The sequence below is a fragment of the Moschus berezovskii genome, chromosome 11, assembly GCF_049115385.1.
Source record: "Moschus berezovskii isolate FMDL1 chromosome 11, NW_MosBer_1.0, whole genome shotgun sequence".
NCBI lineage: Eukaryota > Metazoa > Chordata > Mammalia > Artiodactyla > Moschidae > Moschus > Moschus berezovskii.
The window spans coordinates 3459605-3474218 of record NC_142470.1 but is presented as its reverse complement, the minus strand read 5'-3'; the positions used below and the strand labels follow the sequence as shown (position 1 = coordinate 3474218).

At 54.1% G+C, this 14614-nt stretch overlaps 1 protein-coding gene across 3 annotated transcripts in view; it reads right to left on the bottom strand.

Moving 5' to 3' along the window:
* CAMSAP1 (calmodulin regulated spectrin associated protein 1) overlaps positions 1–3744 on the bottom strand; it is a 44257-nt gene extending 40513 nt beyond the window's left edge. For all 3 annotated transcript variants that reach the window (XM_055399523.2, XM_055399522.2, XM_055399524.2), the window contains exons 1-2: positions 3538–3744; positions 3218–3377 (exon numbers count right to left, since the gene is read on the bottom strand). In XM_055399523.2, coding sequence (XP_055255498.1) covers positions 3218–3377 — 160 coding nt within the window. In that variant the 5' untranslated portion in view covers positions 3538–3744. The remainder of the gene's footprint in view (positions 1–3217; positions 3378–3537) is intronic.
* Positions 3745–14614: the final 10870 nt, after the last annotated feature.

Sequence of the window (14614 nt, the reverse complement as noted above, 5' to 3'; positions counted from 1 at the left end):
CGGTCTCCCGCCCCACAGCGTGGTTTCCAAGTCAGCAGTTAACAGAGAGACTGTGCTGAGAGACCGGAGTGCCAGCCCCTCACCAGCAGTGGGCTCGAGAGAGACCGGCGGCCCCTCCCATCCCCCTGGCTGCCAACAGAAAGGGAAGGCGGGCCCTGGTGGCCTCTAGGCCTGGGCCGCCTGCTTCAGGGCAGCCCAGCTTGTGGCGAGCTGCAACTTGGTTTCCAGGGCTCCTTGGTCACACAGCAGGACACCTCCAAAGAGCCAAGTGCCTTTCAGTGCTTTCCATGGGTTACTTTCTCAACACTGTCCTCAGGAGACAGCAGAAGCTGTTACTCCCACACTGTCCCTGAGACTCAGGCCTGAATACCTTTAAGGTTCCTAAGGTCATGGACTGAAATCAAAAGCCAGGAATGCAGTAGCTCCAGTCCAGCACCCTGTACTGTAAAATAACCGTCAAGTCACCCCTTTAAACTTGACCAACAAAGACTTTCACCCAAAAGGACATCACAAAAACATTCCAGCTAAGCAGGTTCTACTCTAATGACTCTTTTAAGTGAATAACTTTCAACACGTCCAATATGTTATTTCTGAAGAAATCATTAAGACACTGTCAATGAAACGAGAGTTACACCCCCCAAAAAGAGGAGAAGAACCTAAAAATAAAAGCACAAGCCAGCCCACAGTTCTTGGCTGTGGCACAGATGAGGAAAACTGGAGGAAGCCTTTCTGCACAACCATATGCCACCTCCAGGCCCGGCCAAGGGTGAGCTCGCCTGAGCCTCCCCACTTACTACAAACGGCAGACGGCGGGCCCCGGGGAGACCCAAGTCCCAAAAGGCGTGCATGCAACACGGCGGCCTCAGAGCACGTCGCCCTGGAGAGTTCACATGCTTTCGGTTCCTATGCAAACAGTGTAGCTACTCAATGAACAATTGTGTAACAAGCAAAGATGTAAGTCACTTTCACCATCATCCCCCTCAAAAGCTGACTGACAAGCAAAGCATGCAGACTGAAACCATCACTTCTAATTAACTGAAAACCAAGCTAGAGATGAGCATGGAGGCGTCCAGAAGATGAAACAAAGAACAGGCCCTTGGACAAAGAAGAGAGTTTGGGGGGAAAGATCCACACGGTCCTCTACCAAAATCCCCGCCTCACAGTTTCCTGAAAGACAAGACCCCGCGACCTCCCACCAAGCTGTGACCCCCCATGCCACAGTACAGACCGGAAAAGCATCCTCATTCTGCAAGAACGAATGGAAGGCACACCTCCCGAAATCTAGTGTTTGACGCACCGAGGCAGCGGACGGGCAGCACACGGCCCAGCCTCAGAACCCCAGATGGCCTCCAGTCTCCTTCAGCCCCTGCTCACGCTCTGCTCTATAAATACATGCCCCCAGTCATCTCAAAATTTTACAGCCAGTTTTCATATTGCTCTCGAATTAATTACCTGAAGCGCCAACAAGTAATAAAGGGTGATTTGGTCCTGGAAATAAAGCCACACTAATCCAATCCTGACAGTGAGAGAGATGCATATTTATTGCCAGAGAGCTGACAAATCCCACGCTGGATGCCAAAGCTAAATGCAACAGGATAAAAACGCATTCACTAAGCTTAAGGAATTGGAGAGCAAACAACGAGAGGGCTTTTTAGAACCATTCGTGTCTGTATAGCATTCAGTCCCACCCCATATGCAAAAATCTTAAAAATACACACAGGAGTGACGCTGCACATGCGCCCCAAGAGCCATGCCGGAGAACGCGCTGTGCCGAAGCACAGGAGAACTGGAGGCCAGCCAGCCAGCGCCCGGCAACGGTGAACAGGCTTCCTGTGAAATACTACACAGCACTGGAAAAGCAAGGAGGGAGACACAGGAGGACGCGAGGAGGAATCCAAGAACCTGATGAGGATAAAGCAATCGCTGCGACAGGCGTAAAAACACAAAGAACTAAACCAAGAGAGTCCAGTGGTGTAAGAATACGTGGTACACGTAAAGAAAAGCAAACCAACAGTCAGCGCAAGACATGAGGCAGGTGTAAAGGGAGGCCACGGACTGGGGACCCACTACCCTGCAAAGTTCAACAGCCACGTCCTTTTCCTTAAACTGACTGCTGGACACCTGAGTAGCCGCTGTAGGATGACCCATTCCTTACCCCATACTCTAAAACTTCATACAGGCTTTTTTTTTTTTTTTCCCTGGCTGCTCCAAAAGCATGCAGGGTCTTAGTTCCCCAACCAGGAACTGAACTCACGCTGCCTACATTGGAAGTACAGGGTCTTCTTAACCAGTGGACTGCCAGGGAAGTCCCAAAAACTTCATGCATGCTTTTTACCAATTCCATATTTTCCCCCAAATCACTGTTTCCCCATCGTACTATACAGAAACTGAATAAAGCTTGGTGGAACTATAAAAAAGAACTGTTAAGCTGAAAACCACAAAATAAGGAGTGGGGGCAGGGGGAGAGAAGCTCTCTCTGTAGCTGTAAGCCAACTTGAAACGAGGCCCTGCCTTTACTCCCCAGGACTTGCAGGGCGTGTCTGTGCTCCTGACCGACTCCATCCACAGCACAGGCCACTCCAACCGGTGAGATCCTGTCACCGGGAACCGCCCCGTTCAGCAAGTTTTCAAAACCGGTCAACCAGACTCTTTTTGAAAAGAGTCTGTCTCCCTTTCTATCTCACTCCACAAACAAGAACCGTTTTCCCCAGAACAAAGGCAATTTTCAAACGAATGCTTCAAATGATAAGAAAGATGACACAGAACTCCCTCTCGATTTTGCACCTGAAACAAATCAAAGAAAGCCTTCGGAGCCAAGCAATAATCAGGAGAATCACTCGGGCCTGTAAACCCGCGAGAGCTGGAAGAACAGCAGCGTCTCAAATCCACGAAGCATATTTAAGGCCTAACCAGTAACAAGGTTACCACTTCTTAAAAACGGGAATTAACCGAAGGGAGCCACTCGGATGAAGCCCGACCCATCCGAAACGAACGCTCGTTAGGGAATCCCACACCTGGGATCCGGACAGACTGGAGAAGGGCAGGGGCCACAGGGGTCTCGGCCCGGGACTCCCGCCCGCACAGGACCGCCTGCGGCCCGCGGTGTGCAGGGGGGCGCGCAGACCCTCGGCGCACCTGCGGGACGCGCGCCCCCCAACGCCGCGCGCGGGGACACCGCACAAAGGCCGGCACGGCCCCTCCCCCGCGCCCGGCCCACCTCGGCCGTAGGCCTTGGCGCAGATCCACTGCAGGTTGGCGGCGATCTTGGCCCGCGCCGGGTCGTAGCGGTCCAGCGGCACGATGTCCACGGCGCCGTCGGGCGCGGCCTCCATCCTCCTCCAGCCCTCCCCGGCCGGGCAGCCGCCCGCGTCCACCATCTGCACACAAAAGGGCCGCTGCAGCGCGGGCCGCGCCGGGCCGCGCGGGACAAAGGCGCCGCGCCCCTCGCCACGCCCGGGACCCGCGCGGGGCCGCCGGTCACCGGCCGCCCGCGCGCCCCCCGGCCCGCCGCCCCGGCCCGCGCCGCCGCCGCCTCACCTCAGAGCCGCCGCCGTCGCCGCCGCCGCGGGTGCTGCTGCTGCATGCTGCGCGGCCGAGCCGGGGCCCGCGGGGCCGGGGCGGGGAGCGGGGAGCGGGGGCCGCGGGCCGGGGCGGGGGGCGCGTGCGCGGACCCGGGGGCGGCGGCGGCGGCGGCTGAGGAGGCGGCCCACCGGCGGGAGCGCGCGCACACCGCACACACACACCCCGCCGAGGCCGGCGCAGGCGCAGTGGGCGCGGCCGCCGGCCCGCGCTCTCCCCGCCCCTTTGCGCAGGCGCAGCGGCCGCCGGCCCGTGCGCGCCGCGCCCCTCCGCGCAGGCGCAGTGGGTGCCGCCCGAGGCCCCGCCCTTTTCCGCGGGCGCGGAGTCGCGCAGCCGCGCGCGCGGGCGGACAGGCCCCGGCGGGTCCCTCAGCATCCCTTTGTCTGGGCCGCGCCTCCCCCTTCCCCGGCGCTGGGTCGTCCGGACCGCTGGACCCCAGCCGCCGCCCGAAGGGCGGAGCGCCTGTGGAGGCCAACGGCGACCTGAGGAAGCGCTCGGCGCCTGCGGCCCCGCGCCCCAGAGCAGCCCCGGGGTTCCCCCGCCAACTCTGGGATCGCGGCGGGGGAGCCGCCTTCCCCCCATAGTGGACCTCGGTTCCCAGAGAACCGCCCCCAGTCAAGTAACCCAAAGAGCCTGAGGGCGCCTCCTACCTCAGGGTGCTGGGAGCCCGGGGACGCCACGCCGAGAGAGCCGCCTCTGGAATACACGCCCCCGCACCCCACCCAGCGGCCCTGGCAGCCAAGGAAACCCCCTCCCTCTGCAGCTTCTGGAGCCTGCCTGGACCATCCGCGCCTGGGAGCGCCCCGCGTGGCCACTAGCTATGGAGTCCAGGGCCCAGTCCGGGGAAAGTGGGCGTCCGGACACCTGAGACAAACTGCACGTTCCTCACCCACGAGTCTACTAATTCTAATTAATTCTACTAAGTCTAATTCTCCTTGGGGTCGGGCCTCAGGCACGTCTTCCAAAAGGGGCTGGCTCCGTCCTGACAAAGTCACCACCAAAGGGCTTGTAGTTGGGCTAATAACATGGCCAGACCTCCTGTGTAAGTGATGCTCAGCTAAGGACCTCACCGCCTAACACTTTAGAAAGCCCTAGATGGAAAAACAGTGGAAACAGTGTCAGACTTTATTTTGGGGGGCTCCAAAATCACTGCAGATGCTGATTGCAGCCATGAAATTAAAAGACGCTTACTCCTTGAAAGGAAAGTTATGACCAACCTTGATAATATATTAAAAAGCAGAGACATTACTTTGCCAACAAAGATCCGTCTAGTCAAGGCTATGGTTTTTCCCGTGGTCATGTATGGATGTGAGAGTTGGACTGTGAAGAAAGCTGATCGCCAAAGAATTGATGCTTTTGAACTGTGGTGTAGGAGAAGACTCTTGAGAGTCCCTTGTACCGCAAGGAGATCCAACCAGTCCATTCTAGGGGAGATCGATCCTGGGTGTTCATTGGAAGGACTGATGCTAAAGCTGAAACTGCAATACTTTGGCCACCTCATGCGACGAGTTGACTCACTGGAAAAGACTCTGATGCTGGGAAAGGTTGGGGGCGGGAGGAGAAGGGGACGACCGAGAATGAGATGGCTGGATGGCATCACCAACTCTGTGGACATGAGTTTGAGTGAACTCTGGGAGTTGGTGATGGACAGGGAGGCCTGGCGTGCTATGATTCATGGGGTCGCGGAGAGTCGGACACGACTGAGCAACTGAACTGAACTGAAACTGAACTGAAGAAAGGGCTGCTGGTTTCTCTGCCAAACATCAGCCTTCTGGAGCCCAAGGCCTGGAGGACAGCAGAAAAGAGACAGTTTTCTATGAGTCAGGGGCCTGGGAGGAAGGTCACCACGGCTCCCAGCCTCCACTTCACCCAGCGTCCTCAGCCACAGAAGACCCAGGTCGTCAAGCGACTCAGGCTCCAGGACCCAGCCACACACAGTCCTGTGCAGGCAGAAGCCTCACGCTGGCTCACAGCAGGGGACAAAACACAAATCCCTGCCCAACTCTCAGCCCCCAGGGAGCTGAAAGAGTGTGCCTGCATCTGTGGGAGGTGAAAGGGTAGACGGATCTGGGGATGGGCAGGTGAGGGAAGCTGCAAGGGGGCATTTGAGCAAAGACCTGCAGGAACTGAAGGGCAAGCAGGCGCATACCCGGGCAGCTGGGGTCTGGGCGGGGGGACAGCAGGTGCAGAGACCCTGTGACAGGAGTGCCTGGTATGGAAGAAAAGGGAAGGGGCTGAACCGGGATCCAGGGACGCTGGCAGGAAAGAGGTGTGGGGGAGGGGTGGTGCAGATCCTGCACAGGAAGAACCTGTGACCCAGTTCTCTGAGATGGGAAGCCGAGCGCACTCAGTTGTGTCCGACTCTGCAACCCCATAAACTGTAGCCCGCCAGGCTCCTCTGTGCATAGGATTCTCCAGGCAAGAAGACTGAAGTGGGTTGCCATGCCCTCCTCCAGGGGATCTTCCAGACCCAGGGCTTGACCATTTCTTAGGTTTCCTGCATTGGTAGATAGGTTCTTTACCACTAGGGCCAGCTGGAGAGTCCATGAGGGACTTTGAACATGGGGAGGAAGGATGTGACTGGCCCTTTAGAGAGGTCGTTCTGGTTGCGGGGTGAAGAGTAGGTGGTAGGAAGGACAAGGAAGCAAGCAGGGAGACCATCCCCTGATGGCTAGGGTGTGAGTTCACAGAAAGAGCAGGGACAGAGGGTGACCCGGGGGGGGGTTTCACTGACCTTGACTTTGTTTCCGGCAACCTTGTAACGGTCTTTTGGAGGATTCATTAGGATTTTCTGTATATGAGATGCTGGACCTCTGGGAATACAGTTCGTTGTACTTCTTCCTTTTCAGTCTGGATGCCTTTTATTTCTTCTCACTTAATTCTTCTCACCCAGGCCAGAACCTCTAACACAACATTAAATAGAAGTAGCAGAGCAGGGACTTCCCTGGTGGTCCGTGCTTAAGACTCCACTCTGCCAACGTAAGGAACTTGGGTTCAATCCCTGGTCAGGAACTATGATGCTAAATGCCACATGGTGTAGCCCCCAAAATAAAATTTTTTTTAAAGTAGCAGAGCAGATATCTTTGACTTGTTCTGCTCTTAGGAGAGAAGCATCCAGTCTTTGACCACAGGGTACATATGATGTTAAATGGGCCGGGGTTGGGGGGGCTTGTATTTATCAGGTTGAGAAAGTTCCCTTCTATTCCTGTTTTGTTGGGTGTTTTTATCTTGAAAGGTTGTTGGATTTCAGCAAATGCTTGGTGTGTGTGTGACTATGGAGATGATCATGTGTGGCATTTTTACTCATTCTCTTAATGTAGTACTTTACATTAATAACTTTTGGATACTGAACCAGCCTCAAATCCCTCTTGGTCAAAGTGTATAACTTTTTTTCAAGTCTAGCAAATCATTTTGAGGAGTTTTATTGAGATAAATGAAATGGTATCAAATAAGTTTAAAGTATGCGATGTGATAATTTGCTCGGTATATAGGTATATACAGTGAGATGATAACCACAATAAGGTTGCCTAACATCAGGTCACCTAGTTACATGTGTGTGTGGTGAGAACATGTACGATTTGCTGTCCTAGCAACCTGCAGGTATGCGATACAGTATTATTTACTAGTCAGTGTGCTGTCCATTACACACCCCAGATGTATTCATCATGTAACTATGCGTTTCTATATTTTGAGCAAAATCTCCCCATTTCCCCCACTCCCTAGCCTCTGCCAACCACCAATACAGTCTTTGTTTCTATAAGTTTGATTATTTTAGATGCCACATATAAGTGAGATCATGCAGTTCTTGTCCATCTGTCTGGCTTACTTTTCTTTAGCTTAATACCCTCAACATTGGTGATGGACAGGGAGGCCTGGCGTGCTGTGATTCATGGGGTCGCGAAGAGTCGGACACGACTGAGCGACTGAACTGAACTGAACTGAAGTTCATGTCATAAATGGCAGGATTTCCTCATTTTTATGACGATGTTCATATACTTCATTTATATACTGCATTTCCTCTGTTCACCCATACTTAGGTTGTTTTCACGTCTTAGATATTTTGAATGCTGCTGCAATGAATTTGAAGGGGGCATATAACTGAGCGACTTCACTTTCACTTTTCACTTTCACGCATTGGAGAAGGAAATGGCAACCCACTCCAGTGTTCTTGCCTGGAGAATCCCAGGGACGGGGGAGCCTGGTGGGCTGCCGTCTATGGGGTCGCACAGAGTCGGACACGACTGAAGCAACTTAACAGCAGCAGCATATCTGTTTGAGAGTGATTTCATGTCCTTCAGATCTGTGCCCAGAAGTGAGATTGCTGGATCATGTCGCTAAGTCGTGTCCGACTCCTTGCATCCCCATGGACTGCAGCACGTCAGGCTCCTCTGTCCACTGTCTCTTGGAGTTTGTTCAGATTCATGTCCAAAGAGTCCATGATGCCATCCAGCCATCTCATCCTTTCTGATGCTGAAGCTCCGATACTCTGGCTACCTGACACAAAGAGCTGACTCATTAGAAAAGACCCTGATGCTGGGAAAGATTGGTGACAACAGGAGGAGGCGGCGGCAGAGGATGAGTCCCTTGTTTCTGATCTTAAGAGGAGGCACTTCCCTGGCAGTCCAGTCATTGCAACTCTGCTCTTCCCCTGTTGCGGGGCTTTGTGCAGGTTCCATCCCTGACTGGGAAACAAATCCCACATGCTGAGCCACTGAAACAAAATAATCTCTTGAAAAAAAACAGGAAAGCTCTCAGCCTTTCACCACTATGATGTTACCTGCGATTGTCATATATGCCCTGTATGTGACGAGTTGACTCACTGGAAAAGACTCTGATGCTGGGAAGGATTGGGGGCGGGAGGAGAAAGGGACGACAGAGAATGAGATGGCTGGATGGCATCACCGACTCGGACATGAGTTTGAGTGAACTCTGGGAGTTGGTGATGGACAGGGAGGCCTGGCGTGCTGTGATTCATGGAGTCGCAAAGAGTCGGACACGACTGAGCGACTGAACTGAACTGAACTGAACTGATGTTAAATTCCTTCTGTACCAAATTTGTGGAGACTTTAACATAAAAGTATGTTGAATTTTGTCAAATGCTCTTTTTTTGCATGTATGGAGATACTCACGTAATTTTACTTTTTAATATTAATGTGCTTTATCACATTTCTTGGTTTACATATTTTGAACCATCCTGCATCCCAGGGATGAATCCCACTTGATTACGGTGTATGATCCTTTAATGTGCTATTGTTAGTCCCCTGTTGAGAATCTCTATATCCATATTCTTCACGGATATAAGTCTATAGTTTTCTTTCCTGGCAATGCCCTTATTCAGCTTTGTTATCAAGATAATAATGCTGGCCTTGTGAAATGAATATGAGAGAATTCACCCCTCTAAAAATTTTTGGAGGAATTTGAAAAGGATTGGCACTGCTTCTTCTTTGAAGGTTTGGCAGAATTCACCAATGAAGCCATCTGGGACTGGGCTTTTCTTTGTTGGGAGACTCTTTAATTTTTGTTTATTTGTTGGCTGTGCTGGGTCTCTAGTCGTGGCGCGCGGGGGCCACTCTCCAGTTGGGTGCACCGGCTTCTTCTCCCTGCCATGGCTTCTCTCGTGTGCAGGCTTAGTTACCCTGAGGCATGTGGGATCCCCCTGGACCGGGGATGGAGCGCATGTCCCCTGCACTGGCAGGCAGAGTCTTAAGCACTGGGCCCCCCAGGAAATCCCGTGGGGACTTCTGATGACACAGTCTCTTTAGTCCTTGGTGTTCTAGTTGGGTTTTCCGTCTCTTCATGACTCAGTCTTGGCGCACTGTGTGTTTCTGGGAATTTATTCCTTTAGCTCCAGGCTGTGCAGCCTGTGGGAGCGTGTTTATAGTAGTCTCTTAGGATGCTCTGTATTTCTGTGGTATCTGTTGTAATGTCTCTCCTTTCACTTACACCTTTGTTGATTTGAGTCCTCTTTTTTCCTTGGTTAGTCTAGCACAAGTCTTGCCGATTTTTCTTTCAAAAAACCTGATTCCTAGCTTTGTTGGGTTTTTCCTATTGTTTTCCGTTCTGCTGTAATCGGTGACCCACCAGCTCAGCTTGAGGACGCAGGGCCACACCTGGTCCTTCAGAGTCCAGCCCGGAAAGAAAGGTGGAAACTCCCTCCAGCACTGGGTGCCTCGGGCTAGCAGCCCTGACCTACCTCCTCCCAAACTCTGCTCCTGAGGCTTCTTCCCCCACCACCCCAGCTGACCCAAAGGCCCTCCCACACCCGCAGAAACAGAAATGACCGTCCTTGGGGGCTACGCCTGCTCGCTTATGTTTCTTTGCCTGAGTTTCCCCCAAGGCTTTCCCAGTCCCAAGCTCCCCTCCTGTTTCCTTCTTCACACTAATTCTCTTGGTGCGCCCCCCGCAAGTCACCCCCATGCACACTCCAGGCGAAACGTCAGCTTTATTCAGGGAAATACGGAGCGCAGAGTAGGAAACAAAGCGACAGCCTGATTATCTAGAACTGGACCTGAGACACTGGCCAGGTGACGGCAGTGACCACTTTATGCTGAGTCCCTGAAAACTCATTCTGAAGAAAGGGCAGACTTAACCTTTTTATTGACTTGGCAGCTGCCTCTTCTTTACCAAAATAAAATGATGCTGTCTCTATTTTTAGTCTCCATTCCATGAATTCTAACAGATTTTGGATAGATTCCCACAATGTCAACAGGAAAGAAGTCTCGTGGAATCAAGCACCGTGTGGAGCATGTAGGATCCTGACAGCTACCTGCTGGCTTCACACACATCACAGGGCTTCCGTTGCCCCCCAAAAACAGGCAGGCCAGCCCTGCCCAAATAAGCCTGGACGTTAGCCGGAAGCTGACTACCGGCTGGAAGTGCCAACGCACAGTGAAGGTGGCCATGGATGTTCCGGGGCGGCCTTTGCTCACCGCTGAGCCACAGGACCACGGCCAGAGTTGCCTGTTTAAGGCACGGATAAAGAAGCACACGTATGACTCGACCATGATTTAAAAACATTTAGTCACGTCTGAAGACAGCGGATTTCCATTTACATCTCACAGCGTGTGCTGGAAGGGGTCATCTGAGAAGGGGCCCATGGGCTCCCTCCGATTACCCACTGGGTCCTTGGTACAGAAAAGGTTAGTGGCAGGTCACCTGCAGCTGGCGGGGGACGGGGGTCCTGGAAAGGCACCCCAGCCTCAGAGCCCTGCAGACCACACGCCATGCGGTACCTGCTCAGAGCAGCTGTGTCCCCAGTAGCCAAAGGGAGGAAACAGCTTAGATGCCCCCCAGCGGGTGGGCGGGTGTGGGTAAACGCAGTGCATCCACACGGTGGAGTATCACTCAGCCGTAAAAGGCTCTGACAGACCCTGCAACGCAGGTGAACCTTGAAAACATGATGCTGAGTGAGAAGCCAGACACGAGGGGCCATAGCGCGTGCAATTCCGAAACCAGGAGGACCCCGGGGGCTCCTGGGCACAGGCGCTTTTCTGTGTCCCGGTTTCTTGTCGGCAGGGAGTAGGCTTCAGCCTCCAGAACCTTCCCTGAGCTCCAGAGGGCAGGTTCAAAGGAAGGGAGAGAATGCAGAGCCAAGCGGGGAGCAGACACCACCGTGCAGCCTCCGGGCAGGGTCCTGGTTCTGCCTCGAGGGACACACACAGCAGTGTCCTCCAGCTCTGCTGCAGAAAACCCTCAACAGATAGGCCACGTTAACTACCTGATGAAGCTTTCCTCATTCCAGAGAGGAGGTCGAGAGTTGATAACCACAGAAGCTCCTCATGAGATCACCCGGGGCCAGACTCAAGGAATGCAGGCCCTGCACACCCTGATCAATATCAGCAACGCCTCCCCTTGAGCCATTGCCATAAAACCCCAGGCTGGGGTACACAGTTTCAAGGGGCATGAGCCTGCTGTGGCCCCCTTTGCCTGGCAAAGCAGTAAAGCTCTTCTTCTCTGCTTTGCCCCAAACTCTGTCTCTGAGATTCAATTAGGCACCGGTGCTCGGAGGCCAAGCTTTCAGCATCAGTTCCGTTGATGTGAAATGTCCAGATCAGGCAAACCCAGAGACACAGTGCAGCAGGCAGGGGCTGGATGGGCAGGGGAAATGACAGTGAGTGGGTACGGGTGTGGTTTTGGGGTGATGAGAATGTGCCGGGGGACTGTGGGCTTCCCTGGGGGCTCAGATGGTAAAGAATCCGCCTGCAGTGTGGGAGACCTGGGTTCCATCCCTGGGCTGGGAAGATCACCTGAAGGAGGAAACAGCAACCGACTCCAGCACTCTTGCCTGGAGAATTCCATGGACAGAGAAGCTTGGCGGGCTGCAGTCCAGGGGGTCGCAAAGAGTCAGACACGACTGAATGACTTTCACTAAGAATGTGCTGGATGTGGTGATGGTCACACACTAAAAGCACTGTACTGTACAATTTCAAAGAGTGGCTTTTATGATGTGGGAATCAGAACTCAGTAGAGGGCTTCGCTGGTGGTTCAGTGGCCAAGAACCTGCCTGGCAGTACAGGCGACACGGATACGATCCCTGGTCCGGGGAGACCCTACACGCTGCTATGCAACTAACCTGCGCACCACAGCTACTCAGCCTGGGCTCCTCAACAAGAGAAGTCAATGCAGGGAGAAGCCCACACACCAAAGCAAGAGAGCAGCCCCGGCTTTGCCGCAACCGGAGAGAAGCCTGTGCGTAACGAAGACCCAGCACAGCCTCAAATAAATAAACCTTAAAAAATTGAAAAGCAAAAACGCATCGTAGAAGTGAGCTCTTACTGCCTTTGTTGTATCGTACTTGAGATCAAAGGTCCAGTCTCCTGACTGTTTCCTGACCCCCACTTCCCACTCACAGGGTGGACCAACACGTTCCTTCCCAGGTACTGGGACGTTCTTCGTGGAGACAGAAGCATCTCTTCCTGTTGCTGCTTCACCGTCTGTTTACTGAGTGGGGTGGCTCAGGGGCCGTGCTTGCGAGTGGGGGCAGGTCTGTCCCGCATGACAATCTGGATGAAAGCCCCAGGCCATCCGTCAGCGTGGTGCACACGTGCGTGCCACACGCCACTTCCTGAGTGTGAGCCTTACTTCCATTAGAGAGGAAAAGAGGAAGGGACTTTCAAACATCCCTCATTGTTAAAGAAATGATCTTCTTGGCACAAACCTAAAATGTGAAACAAAAAACAAGAACATTAACAGTACCTAGAGCCCAGCTGGTCTGCAGGGCAGTCGGAACCTCGGCGCCTGTGTGAAGGGCAGCGACGGACTTGGCTCACGGCCTTGTGTTCAGGAGGCCGGTTCCAGAGTGGCAGAATCTGGACTTCAGAGCGGCTGCCAGGGGCATCCTGTCTCATCAGGCATCTTTAACTCACTGGAAAACGCTTTAGACAGAAAAGGGGAAAACCCTTTGTTCCTGGGACAGAAGGACCAGCAACCGCTCCTCCTGGAGTCCTCAAGGCAGCAACAGCACGAGTGCCCTATCCTATTGTCTAACCTTCCTTACAGTGAGGTGAAATCTGATTGACGGGAAGGAAAACGAAAGATCAAGTCACGTGTCCCGCTGCAGGTGGTCCTCAGGCTGGGTGGGCGCGGTCACAGGGGCGGCCAGGGCCATTGGCGGCCCCTCCAGCCGTCTATGGGTGAATGTCATGATGTAATTGAACCCTGTTCACACTCTAGTCACGAGGTGTTGTGCCAGGTTTGAGGAGGCCCGGCTGCTGCGGTCAGAAGTATTGGGACTTTCTCAGTGGGATGGGGGCGCCTCCCAGGGGGAGCTCCCACCAGTCAGCCCATGTGAGAGATGCCCCCTGTGCCAGGGCCCTTCTGATGGATACAGTTGGCCCCCGACACCCCTGCCTGGACCAGACAGCTCCAAGGGCGGTGCCGGGGGCGTGGACAGGCGCTCAGGGCTTCCTGAGCCCCGTGAAGACTGACACACACACCACATCACACCAACGGTGTCCTTAAAGGAGAGCGCCTATGCCAGGATGTCGCCTGCCCACTGCCTCTCCCAGCAGTGCTCCAGGGAGAGGAGCCCGGGCATCAGCTGGGAAGGGGGGGCCAAAGCTGGGGGACAGAGGTGCCCCCCAACCTCCTGGACCAGGATGCCGAGGGCAGGGTGGCTTGGAGGTGGCCTGCCCCTTCCGCCTCCATCAGGCCCAAACAACACCATCCCCCCTTAATGAAAATGAGACAGATTCAGGAATCGGGCTCCTGGCTATCTCCCCAAAAGAGCTGGAAACTCCTGTCCACACGAAACCCGCACATGGATGTTTGTAGCAGCTTTTTTCTTAACTGACAAGACTTGGGAGCAATCAAGATGCCCTTCAGGAGGTAAATGAATAGCCTGACCCACCCAGACGGTGGCCTGTTATTCAAGACTGGAGAGAAGTGAGACATCAAGCCAGAAAAGACGCAGAGGAGACCGAGGCGCACACGGGTCGGGGAGGAGCCGGTCTGGAGAGGCGCCACTTCCCAGCTACGCGACAAGCTGGGAGACTGTGCAGACAGTCAAAGCCGGAGGTCGCCAGGAGGAGGGAGGCGGGCGTGAACAGGTGGAGCACCCGGGACGTTCAGGGCAGTGAAACTGCTCCGTGTGATGTGGGTTTTTTAACCGTGTTTATTGACTTCCAGCTGCGCTGGGTCTTCACCGCTGCGCCTGGGCTTTCTCTCTGGTTGCGGCGAGCGGGGGCTGCTCCCCAGTTGCGGTGTGCGGGCTTCTCACTGCGGTGGCCTGTCTTGCTGTGCTCTAAGCGCACGGGCCTCAGTCGTTGCGAGCTCGCTCGTGGGCTAGCGAATGGGCTCTAGAGCACAGGCTCAGTAGTTGTGTCACTTGGACTTAACTGCTCCTAGGCATGTGGGATTTTCCTAAACCAGGGATCGAACTCTTGTACCCCTGCACTGGTAGGCAGATTCTTAACCACTGAGCCACCAGGGAAGTCCCTCTGTATGATATTAGAAGAGCGGATTGCCCTGCATGCCTGCTCAGTCATGTCCGACTCTTTTCAACACCTTGGACTGCAGCCCGCCAGGCTCCTCTGTT